An 11719-nucleotide genomic window follows, 5' to 3' on the forward strand; every position below is an offset into this window, starting at 1 on the left:
CTGGCCCATTAGTTTTTTGTTTATGTTGGGTTGTCGGAAAAATCGGCTGTTTTCCCGTGTGTTCGTCTGCCATGAAAAGCTGCTAAAAAGCTAAATATAAAAATCAGCGCAGCGCACACGTTCGGCTGGCTGCATTGTTTTCCCATTTTAATGGGAAATTATGTGAGTGCGAGTCAGGAAAACGCATCTTGTGTGTACATATATAAATAAGTATGTAACTGCGCCCGTTTGTTCGTGTGCGTGCGAGTGTGTGTTCTTGTGTGCATGGTGCAATGGAAAAGTGATTATTATAAATGAAAATCGGTGAAATGTGTAAGTGTGGCACCGCAAACGCTTTGAACTTTTCCATTTTCATGTTTTCACCTCGTCTTCTCTTCTCTTCCACCCCCGCCTCCTCGTTGCAGACAAGCAACTCCCACTTGTACGTGTGTAAGGCAGAAGGGTGTTTTGCATTCGTGTGCGTGCCAGATAAAAGACTTTGAGGAGGATATTAGTGTCAACCGACGGGTGTATAAATACGCAATAGCCCCTAATATGCAGGCAGGTCCATTAATTACGCCAAAGGTCAAAGGTTAGGCACGAAGCCAGGACCCAAGGAACAATAATAATAATAATGTTGTAAGAAGGCGGCGAGCCTGAGAGCGAGAGAGAGAGCTGGTGTTTTGGTGTGAGTGCGTGGTAGAACAAAGAGGACGAAAAACACGGCCAAACGAATTCGCCGCAAGGCGAATTGAAGCTTATACCAGAAATTGAAAGAAAAACAAAAGGATATCTTATTGCAACTGATTTAACTAAAGACTGCTAAGCTATATAAAAAATCCATAACCATGTCTGCGGCGGAACTTGAGGCGGAGGCTGCCGCCCAGGAGCAAAAACCCCAACAACAACAGCCACAGCAGCCGCAGGGCGAGGAAACACATACAAACACTGCCATCAATGAAAATCAACAGACCACAACAAATAACTACAACAACAATTTGGATACGGAAACCCAGCTGCAGATGCATCCGGATCCGCAGCAACAGGAAATCGAGGGCAACAGCAACAACGGCATCTCGGGACTCGGTCTCAGCCTGATGAACTCCTCGCCGCCGCCGCACAGCTACCGACACTCGCGGGCCTATCGCCACTTCAAGAACCCGCCGCAGCCCCACATGTGCATCCGCACCACCACGGAGTCCGGCGAGGAGCTCTTCATCAACGTCCTCAGCTGGACGCGCATTGTGATACCGCAGGAGCCAAGCGATCCCATTCCCCTCTACGGCGGCATGCGGGTAAGTTCCCATTTTGATCAGAGAAAAAACGATCCTTGAAACTTCTAATTATCCATCTATTAAGGCTTGAACATATTTTGGTAAAGCTAAGGTCAGACGATAACACAAATTTGCAAGTCATTTTAAATGAAAAAATTTCATGTTCATACGTTTTATTCAAATGTTATCTGTCAAAAATTGTATGAAAATCTTGGATCGTCTGACCGTAGCTTTAGGTTGGGTAGGTCAAAATAAAAAAAACCCTGACTTGAATTGCTTTTGTTGAGAGATTTAGAGAGAGAGTTTAGCAAAAACTTTGCCTAAATATCATACAATTTTGTTTACTCTTAGATAACATAAATTATACACAAATATTTTGTATTAAATAACATATGTTTTTATTATTTTTGCAAGGTGCCTCCTGGCAGTCCTCGTAGTCCCCCCATCGTCTTTGCCGTGATGGCTAATCCGGAAGTGCTCAAGGATTCAGGTCGTCACAGCAAAGATCCTGAAGAGCGACGGGCCATGGTGGAGCTGATGTGCGACTTTGTGGAGGCTATGAATCCAGGCGTGAAACTAGTCAGGTATTATTCTAATCTAATTTATTAATGGTTACATTTATCAAGCGATAAGCCATTTGTGCAGTCCCTAAATACAAAAATTAACATGTATTTTTCATTTCTCTAGAAACGCCGTAATACTCAAGGATAGGGACATCTCGGGCGAGCTGAAGGACGTGTGGAACGCCGTGCAGGCGCAGCGCGATCGCGAGCGGGAGGAGCAGATGATGCAGCAGCGCCAGCAGCAGCACTACCAGAACATCACCACGCAGCAGATGTTTCCCAAGTCGCCGGATGCGGCGAGGGCAGCTAGTGCTGGTGCTGCAATGAACGAGGCCAGCTCGCCACCGGCTCACCTGTCTGAGCCGCTGCTGGCAGAGCACGGAAACGGCAACGGGAATGGCAATGGCAATGGCATCACCCTGGCTGTCTTTGCCCAGCAACTGGACAACAAAGTGGCTAGCGAGCAGGCGGAACGGCACGAGCAATCGGCATTGCTGGAGGAAGCTTGCGTGGATCAAACAGATGCGGGAAGCTCAGCGAATGGATCAGCAACTGTGCTGGACAATCTAGAGGTGGTGGAGGTAACCGAACCAGAGGCAAAGGTTGCTCAACCGGCAGCCACCAATGGTGCCAGTACTCCCACATCCAGCAACTCAACGCCCCCAGCAGCATCAGCCACCTCAACTCCACCCAGTCCAAATCCAGCTCCTGCTGCTGCTGCTGCTCCTCCCGTTGCCACGCCAACTCCTCCGCCCGCTGCCCCCGCCAAGAAGGAGAAACTGGGCGGCTTTTTGCCCAATGGCTGCATCTTCCCGCGCTTCAAGAACAACAAGCACAAGGACAAGGATGGCAGTCACAAGGAGGGCAAGAGCAAAGAGAAGACCCTGCTGAATGCGCTGAAAAAGAGTAAAGATAAGAAGGTGGCGCCCAGTGAGCAGCCGACAGAGAAGGCCACCGCCGCCTCCGACAATGGAACCACGCAGTACGAGAAGAACTGCATCAACAATCTGGAGTGCGAGGTGCAGAAGCTGGATCTGAACAGCGGCAGCAATGGCGACAGCAGCATGTTCATCAAGCTGAAAGTTTCGTCGGCCAATGCCACAGCAGCGGCAGCGGCGGCAAAGTAGAGATAATCCTGAATTTACACAAAAACACACAAAAAAATCTCGTAGGTAAGTGGGAGTTAGGAGGCGGCAATCGCCAGTGAAATGGGTCACTGCATCAGCACTTAGGGCTTAGAGTCGTGGATAGAGTCGCGTGTAGCATATACAAGATTTATATATATATATATATACAGAAGATATATACACTCACACACCCGTTTACAACGTTGGTCAATTTTTTGGATAGCCACTCAGAAGCAGAACCAGAATCAGAACCAGGACTAGATGAACTAACAGTTGTGCCATGCTCCAGCTCATAGACATTTTGTAGACGACAGCGCTTCTCCCAGGATCTTCCCCGGCATTTAACTGACAAAATGATAAACGTATTTACATAGTTCAATATATGTATGATTCGCATACAGTTTGCCTTATATACAACAAGCCCAAAAGAGCGACAAGAGCCTAGCAAGAACCAGTTGATAAAAAAAATCACGAGAATTAATGTATTTAACATGTAATCGTCGAATGAAACTCATGCGCCAAATGAACATCCCAGCACACCACCACATCTTAGACTAACTACTAGCTCCATTCCCAAATTGTCTCATCAACATCGTCATCATCATCGGGAACCACCCACCAACCACTAGACATTTCCCAGTCCATATCCGTGAAAAAGTATTAGGGAACTTCGCAGATCCAAGCACCCTAACCCTGGATCGATTGATCTCCACGCTTTGAAGTTGAGGGGCTGTACGACGGGCGGGGAGTTTTTAAAAGCCGGCTCTATAGTGCCACAACTAACTTATGTACCTTACAGTATACAGATCCGCAAAGTCGCTATTATGTTTTTTTTTTTAAAGTTTAACTTTTAGTTCCTCCTATTGGGTAACGAAAGGGGAACCCACGTCTCCTTCTATTTATTTTCTATGCGTGCTTGTTGTGTTGTAAATGATACTGTTGGAATGTTTAACCTTTTTGCTGTGTTTATTGTTTATTGTGCTAACCCGATCCCTCAACTTCAAACGAAACCACTCACACGAATCATATATTATAGAGAGTAAACCACTAGAATTCGAATAAATATTCGGGAAACTCCACTAAAACAAAACAAAAAAGGGAAAACAAAAAGTTTCAACTGCAATATCGGACTGAACAATGCTGCCATATGAAAATATATATATGTGTAATGACTTTGTATATAAAGTTAGCTACATATTTCCATAAATGAACGAAATTTCAATTGTGATTCAATCGAAAATCTAATTTTGTTTCCACATCGAAGAATTTTATTGAAGAACTTTAAAACACATACACAAAGTATACCGAATAAAATATAATTTTGTTTGCTAGGAAAAAAACCTCACGTAAACGGAAATACCAACTCTTATTTTTGTGTTTAGTTCTTATTTTTTAAGGTGCCATACAGGTAGAGTGTATGAGAATTAATCAAAATTGATTGCATCCAATTGGTATTATCCTTAAACCCAGAGTTTCCTTAATTGTGAGTTGGAACGCAAAAAACCCTAAAGTATAATGCTAGTTTTTAACTGGTTGTAAATGAGAGAAATGCTCGTGTATAATTAGTATTTAATTAAAGCACGAACCCAACAACAGAAACAACAACAAACATAACACTATAAATACAAATTAAATTAGTTTAAGATTCAAGTCTTCTAAGCGAAGAGCAAAAAGCAATAATTTTACTTGAAAAGAGAGACCGGGCAAGAAAATTATAATGAAAATGCGTGTGGGGCAAGTTGACAGCAATAGGGGTGTACCGGGAAAACTTTAGTAAATTTGAACTTAAAGATGTCTTTAAGTATTTCATAAATTTATACAGTAATCTTTGTTTTCTAAGTTTACCAATCAGAGATAAGGTACTTTTTTTTGGCTCACCCTAACCTCTAAGATATCCTGAGTTTTCCGGAACACCCCCATAAAACATCTACAACAAACAATCACACACACTTGCGGTTAAAAAGCCCACAAATAAAAAAAACACACATTTTTATATGTATATGTATGTAATAATAAAAGATCGTATTTGACAAAAGTGTAGTTGAAGCTGCGATTTATTTTGCGAAGGATTTCAATAAATATGTGGAATAATGTTTTTGCTACTTTCTACAGAACGACCTATACAAACAAGGCGATCCATGGATGCGATGGATCAGCCAAAATCCGGAAGGATCTCTGGATCTTACTCATCCTTGTTGTTGACGGCCCGCAGACGTTCGAGTTCGGCACGCTCTTCCTTGTTGCGCAACAATGGGACATTGTAGTCGAAGGCATAGAAGAATCCCTTGGGCTCACCGGTCTCCTCGGGACCGGGAACATATGGCTGCTCCTCGTGGACGTAGGGCTTGATCTCCTCCTCGGTGGGCTGATAGCGACCCTCCTGCTGGTACTCGGCGGCATAAGGATCGGGATTGTGTCCGGCGGCAGCGGCCAGTTCACCCCACAGCTTGAAGTGCTCCTCCTCGGCCTTCAGAACAGCCGGCGTCTTGGTGGCCGGCTGCTTGAGATGCGCCGGACGGTTGTCCTCCACATGGAAACCGGTCTTATCGGCATAGTAGTTGGCCACAAAGTCACGGCCATGCGGTTGGACATACTTGTACGATCCGGTTACCGTGCCCGCCTGATCGCGCTTCTCGTTCTTGCCCTGGTTCCAGTCCCTGTAGCCATAGGCAAACTGACCCAGACCATCCTGACCATGGTACTGATGGGCATCGTAGTGCTCCTCCACAAAGTCCTCGGGATGTTCGATCACACGACCCATGTACACGAATTGTCCCTGCTCGTTGCGAGCCTCGGGCAGAGGATTCTCGCCGGTTTTCGGGGCATACTCTATATCTCCAATGCCCCGCAGTTGGGCGCTGTTCAGGAACTGCTGAGCCTCCTCGGGGGATATGTTGATTTTAAAGATGTTCTCGCCACTGGCAGCGGTGGCCTAAAATGAAAAGAATATCAAAAAATTAGGACAAGCATAAAACGATGGCTTAAATGTTCTGGCCAATTTAACACGCTACACACTTTTGGAGAGATCACAAAATACAAAAGATGATGTCATAACATTGATTAAAGTCGCATCTCACATGTAACCCCTTGGTTTGCTTAACTTTTGCACATTGTATAACTTTTATATTTGCACTTTGCGATCACCCAGCACTCAGTTGACATTTATAGAGAATCACAACCCGGATTTTAATTGAATGGTTCGGATCTATTCAGAGATGGTCGTAAATATCAGCTTAATTTTGCAAATTGTCTGCATTTACCAGCAACAGGGCAGCCAAGATGAAGCACTTCATTGTGGATTTCGTTTGAAATATGAGTTATAAGTTAGGTAGGTATATATCCAGGTATCACTACGTTTTCACTGTTCTGCAGTTGGCGGGTTACTAATAACTGAATCTTAAAAGCCACTGCTTATATACTAACTTTCAACTCGGCTGGGTATTGTTGTTTTTTGCGTTTTGCATAAATCTGAATGAAGATGTGCTGGGCTGTGTGTTTCACTGACCAGCAGACTGAGCTTCGCCTGTCCGGTTTCTTACTCAGCTTTAGAATCTCAATCTCGTATCCCACAGCCAGTGGCGGCAATTTGAAGTTCATTATCAACGTCGCTCAAATTCGCACTTCTCACACTCAGGCTACGGATATATTTTCAGGGAGATGCGGAGGCGACTTTATAAAAACATCATTAATTGTATGTTTGCCGCTTGGTCAATTAGTTATCTAATAGCTTTGTGGTCTACCCATCTTTATGCTGGCTTTTTCAGAACCCTTTTCGACTCGGTTCAAGTGGCAATTTCAGAGCTCGTTGGCTGTCACAGTCAAGTATCTTAAAGATACTTTTTTGCCTCTTGGAATTTATTGCTCGGTCAGGTATATTCGGCGGTTGGATTTCTTAAATCTGGTTTGGATTATCTTATCTTGATGGTTTGGCTTTTATTTTAATAAAATTTGCTAAAAATCTACATATAATGGGTCAAGAATTTCAATAAAGTATGACTTCTTTCTAGAAGGTTTTTTAATTTGTAAGGAAATGGAATATGCTCTTTTTTATTTTCTATAATACAAAAAATCTGGTAATATTAATGTATGATTCTATTTTGTTTTATTTATTTATGTAGATTAGGTACCCCCTAGTCGAACCTTTAGATCTCCCGCTTTGTACTCTAACCACTTGGCTTTGATTTATTTACAATTAAGCATCTTTGAGCGACTCAATCACTTTTTACTTTTAATTAATTCTAAGTTTACTGCTATAGGTTTAACTTTGGCTCCGGGTTTCCTGTAGATCGGCGGAAGTTTTTTTGTTTAGACATGCGCCAAGCACTTGAGATCCATCCGTACTGCATAATTAGATGCGATGTGAGTATAATAGAGGATCCGATCAAATGTCAGTTCAATAAGACCGGCTCAAGTGTAATTAGAGCCCACAGATCTTGGACTTTGGGGAAGGGTTTTCGGTTTCGATCGTGCCAAAGCCAAGCTCTTGAAAGCCGCTTATTAGGCGATTACAAGGGCAACTGCGCAGTTGTTCGTTTACAAAATGACTTAACTATTTAAATAATAAACACGCTTCACGTTCCAGGCTGGGTCCGTAAACATCTTCAATCTTCGGATTGCGACTACTGCAGCAGTCTATTTTGAAAGTCAAGCGTATCCCAATCCAAAGCGCCACATCATCATCTCATCGGTAGTATCATCGCCGCAGAAGTAGTATCATCTCATCTGTTGCCGAGTGTTTCCCGCTGTGTTTTTGGGATCTTTTGGCTATTTTTAAAGCAGACAAAGGCGAGCCAATCTCGAGATAGAATTTTGTTGGTTCCAAATACTAAACAGCTTTAGAAACAACTAAAGTTCTGGGTTATTTATGATTCACTAACAGGTTAGCCTGTCTAACTTATGTGGCAAAAACATAACCCCCTGACGTCAAAGCAATTTCGCTATTTTGTTATTTCATTCAGATATTTTGTTATTCTGGTGAATTCTGGAATCCGCTTTAATAACAAATAAACAAACTACAATCTTATTATATGGAAAACTCATTGATTCACTCTTAAGAATGTCATTTTGTTATTGAATTCCAATTGATGATGCCAGTGTCTAAATAAAAACGAAGACCTAATTTCAACCAAAAATCAGGTTTTCTGGGCCTGTCTTAAATTTTGGTTGTTAATTATTTATAATACATTGTTATTTTTTTGCTGTCTTTAAAATATCAAATAATTGCGTATGATAAATGACGCTGACGTCGTTGTTGATGGCGATCGTGCTGTGGGAAACAGATGAAATGTCAATTAAATTTGCATTTATATTTTCGATTGAAGCTTAAAGATTGACTATGGATGTCTAACTAACTTCCTTATGGTTTATGGGTAAATTATTTAAAAGAGTTTCCATGTAAGCAATTTATTTTATTTATGATGGTAAAGTCTGAATAATTATAATGAAGAACAAGGTACCATTGTTAAAAATGCGTAATAAAAACAGCTTAACTACTATAAGATATATTAGAGCTAAATCTTAATTTTAAATGTGTAGTTAGATGAGGATTAGTTCTTCAAAATAACATAAATTATTAAATAAAAGCCTCCTTAAAGTGAATAAAAGAGTATTTACGAATTTTTAAATAGATTTACTATAATAATACTCCTGGAAAATAAAATGATTAATATTTTAATACAAATTCAAAAACTTCGAGCAACTTTCTATTTTTAACGGTTATTAAAGTGTCACAGCAACTAGCCAGTGACAGCCATGACCAGGGTTGCCTCACCGATTAATCGACAGCTGCCCCTGTGCTCCCATCACTAGATCACCCCCTCTGGCTCTGGTCACACTGTCTGGCCACCAAAAACCCAAACTTAATTAAAGAATTTAATAATTCTAATAATAATTAGGCTCAGGAATCTACGCAAAGCGAGTGCGTAACCGAACCGCGATTACTTTCGATATTTTGCCATCGAAATCATGGTAGTGTTGGAGACGGAGAAGGTAAGGCGATAGAAGGCAAGCCGCATGGTTCCGATTTCGATTTCGGCTGAGCCGTGGCAGGAACAACAAAAACAGGGTTGTTGCACAAGAGGGGAGGCGACAGTCGAGCGGAAAAGTGTGCAGTTGGCGTGGCATCATCATCATTGTGTTCATCGATTCCTTTTTAGTTCCCCCTCGAAATCATTTCGCGCACAATTATTGCTAATTATTAATCGCTACTTGCACGCTGTTGTCTACGTCATAACTATCGCTCTCTCTGTCTGTCTCTATCCAGCTATCTCGCTTTCGCGGTCACTCGCTCTCTTTCCTCCTCTCGCATTTGCATACCACACGTTTCCACTGCTCTCTCTCTCTCTCACTCTCTTGTTTCTCTCGTTTTGGCTGGAATTTGTCAAGACATATCGGGCGCGTGTGTGTGTGGGTTTCTGTTTCTTTTTGCTACATAAATAGGCGAAGCAGAGAGACAAAAAAAAGAGTGAATTACTGCAATTAGGCAGTCGCGAAACAACAGTTAAATCATATTTTTTGTCGGCCATTGCAGTCGCAGCCGCGAGCATCGCCAATAAACCGTTGGTTTTCCTTTCCTTCTCCACTTTCCACCTCCTTTCTTTGACGTTTTTTCAGTTAAACGCGCCGCTGCTTTGAACTCGCACACGCAGTCTCGAATTTTAGCCGCAACAAAGAAAATTATTAAAAATAAATTTTAAACTCTTTAACTCAAATTAAAACATCAATTCCAATTCTTTCAATCTCAACAGGCAATCTGTGTTTTTATGTCAAATACGTGCGCGTGTGTGTGTGTGCTGTAATTCCATCGCCACTTTCGATTCGGAGTTTGCTAGGAACATTTGTTCGCCTTTTTTTCTAGTAGCCCCACCCCCCCACAGGGAATCAGGATATACTCCACATACACTTACACCCCCCTCAAACAACCAGTCAATACCAACAAGTTTAACGAGTTTTTTGTATTATCATCACTTAGTTATTTGGTTATTAAAACACAAGTGAAAAGCGAACTGCAGGGAAGATATCAAGAAACAATCCAAAATCCACACACACTCGAACAGAAATCAAAAGCTTCGCTCTCTCGCACACACACACGCACCACCACAACAACAACTATCACAAACACCACGACAGAGCAGAGACAGAGAGAAAGAGAGAGCGGCAAGTGAATCACGGCGAATCTGATCCGAATCCTCTCCGGAAACCGGGAACCAAAAAAGAACTGATCCTACCATCAAACGCATCCAAAAAACACGGCCGCCAACATGCAGAGCGACTTTCACAGAATGAAGAACTTTGCCAATCCCAAGTCCATGTTCAAAGTAATACTCTCAGTGCGCCTGTCGCTAAGCCAAGCTAATCTAATCTCTTGAATCCCATCCCCGATCTCTTTTTTTTTTTATTATCTTTTTAAAACGCAGACCAGCGCCCCCAGCAGCGAGCAGGGTCGTCCGGAACCACCCACTCCGGCTGCCGTTCCCGCCAAGGCCGAGGTCAAGGAGGTCAAGCCCAAGGAGGATGCCCAGGAGGCTGGTGAGCCCGCAGGAAACACTGCACCCACCAATGCGGCAGCCGCCACCGGCGACGATGCCGTGCGCACCGAGCACCTGTTCAAACACCCGCTCATGAACGTCTGGACCCTGTGGTACCTCGAAAACGATCGGTCCAAGTCTTGGGAGGACATGCAGAACGAGATCACTAGCTTCGATACCGTCGAGGACTTCTGGAGCCTGTACAACCACATCAAGCCGCCATCAGAGATCAAAGTGGGCAGTGACTACTCTCTCTTCAAGAAGAACATTCGGTGGGTTTTTTGTTAGTCTCTAACAATATAAACCTTATTAACTGATTTCTTAAATGCAGTCCCATGTGGGAGGATGCTGCTAACAAGCAGGGCGGTCGCTGGGTCATCACACTGAACAAAAGCTCAAAGAGCGATCTGGATAACCTGTGGCTCGATGTGGTAAATATACAGAAGAAATAACTTGAAATTTATATACGATGATCTATCTGAGATTACATATTTCATGTTTTCTGTTCATTTATGTAATATTTGTACGTTCTATTTTTAGTTTCCTCTTATTTTAATAATAACATAATGATATAATAGGCCTAACTGTGGATTTTCAGAATATTTCATCCATCTCATATTGGATCATCATTATATTTTCTATATGACTTACACCATTTCTTTTTCCCCTTACAGCTGCTTTGTCTGATTGGCGAGGCCTTCGATCACTCGGACCAGATTTGTGGGGCTGTCGTAAACATTCGCGCGAAGAGCAACAAGATATGTGAGTAGTCACACCCCCAACTTCTTTCGAATTCCTTTGTTTAACGCCACCTGCTTTTCAGCCATCTGGACTGCCAACGGAAACAACGAGGAAGCCGCCCTGGAGATTGGCCACAAGCTGCGCGACGCCCTGCGTCTGGGACGCAACAACTCGCTGCAGTACCAGTTGCACAAGGACACGATGGTCAAGCAGGGCTCCAATGTCAAATCGATCTACACTTTGTAGATGCGATCTGATCAGATCCCTCAGAGTTTAGTTAGTTTGTGTTGCCTTTATGTATGGTTATAAACAGCATCAGCGATTGATCGTAACTCTTGTCCAAGACCCGCGTAACGAAACCGAAATGAACCCACATTTGTTATCAAAAATCGGCAAACATTAAATCGATCCGCTTTTTGTAGTCATTGTCAATAATGGATTTAACGGAAAAGTATAATAATAAAAACCTACACTAAAACCGGATAATGGTCTTTGATTTAATATACCAT

The 11719-nt window shown here is 42.6% G+C and overlaps 3 protein-coding genes across 10 annotated transcripts; 2 read left to right on the top strand and 1 right to left on the bottom strand.

The window, feature by feature from the left end:
• The first annotated feature begins 2 nt into the window (after nucleotides 1–2).
• Nucleotides 3–4983, top strand: LOC108013337 (uncharacterized). 4 transcript variants are annotated; one of them, XM_017079141.4, is made up of 5 exons: nucleotides 3–312; nucleotides 405–1274; nucleotides 1668–1837; nucleotides 1941–2988; nucleotides 3167–4983. In XM_017079141.4, the coding sequence occupies exons 2-4, from the start codon at nucleotides 828–830 to the stop codon at nucleotides 2941–2943; spliced, it is 1620 nt and encodes a 539-aa protein (XP_016934630.3). In that variant the 5' UTR covers nucleotides 3–312; nucleotides 405–827; the 3' UTR covers nucleotides 2944–2988; nucleotides 3167–4983. The 4 variants fall into 4 exon arrangements, with proteins under 4 accessions (XP_016934630.3, XP_016934629.3, XP_016934631.3 ...); XM_017079140.4 differs by having other exon boundaries at nucleotides 1941–4983; XM_017079142.4 differs by having other exon boundaries at nucleotides 3–210; nucleotides 1941–4983.
• On the bottom strand, nucleotides 4980–6320 carry Cpr67B (Cuticular protein 67B). Its single transcript, XM_017079144.4, has 2 exons — nucleotides 6204–6320; nucleotides 4980–5875 (listed from the first exon to the last, which is right to left on the bottom strand). The coding sequence occupies exons 1-2, from the start codon at nucleotides 6234–6236 to the stop codon at nucleotides 5126–5128; spliced, it is 783 nt and encodes a 260-aa protein (XP_016934633.1). The 5' UTR covers nucleotides 6237–6320; the 3' UTR covers nucleotides 4980–5125.
• A 2414-nt stretch (nucleotides 6321–8734) lies between these two features.
• On the top strand, nucleotides 8735–11696 carry eIF4E1 (eukaryotic translation initiation factor 4E1). Of its 5 annotated transcripts, none has more exons than XM_017077715.4 (6): nucleotides 8763–8931; nucleotides 9690–10259; nucleotides 10359–10741; nucleotides 10801–10900; nucleotides 11144–11231; nucleotides 11293–11696. In XM_017077715.4, the coding sequence occupies exons 2-6, from the start codon at nucleotides 10203–10205 to the stop codon at nucleotides 11454–11456; spliced, it is 792 nt and encodes a 263-aa protein (XP_016933204.1). In that variant the 5' UTR covers nucleotides 8763–8931; nucleotides 9690–10202; the 3' UTR covers nucleotides 11457–11696. The 5 variants fall into 5 exon arrangements, with proteins under 5 accessions (XP_016933207.1, XP_016933204.1, XP_016933205.1 ...); XM_017077716.4 differs by having other exon boundaries at nucleotides 8764–8931; nucleotides 9914–10259; XM_065864112.2 differs by lacking the exon at nucleotides 8763–8931 and adding an exon at nucleotides 9517–9689 and having other exon boundaries at nucleotides 9914–10259.
• Nucleotides 11697–11719: the final 23 nt, after the last annotated feature.

The sequence above is a fragment of the Drosophila suzukii genome, chromosome 3 (assembly GCF_043229965.1).
Source record: "Drosophila suzukii chromosome 3, CBGP_Dsuzu_IsoJpt1.0, whole genome shotgun sequence".
Classification (NCBI taxonomy): Eukaryota; Metazoa; Arthropoda; class Insecta; order Diptera; family Drosophilidae; genus Drosophila; species Drosophila suzukii.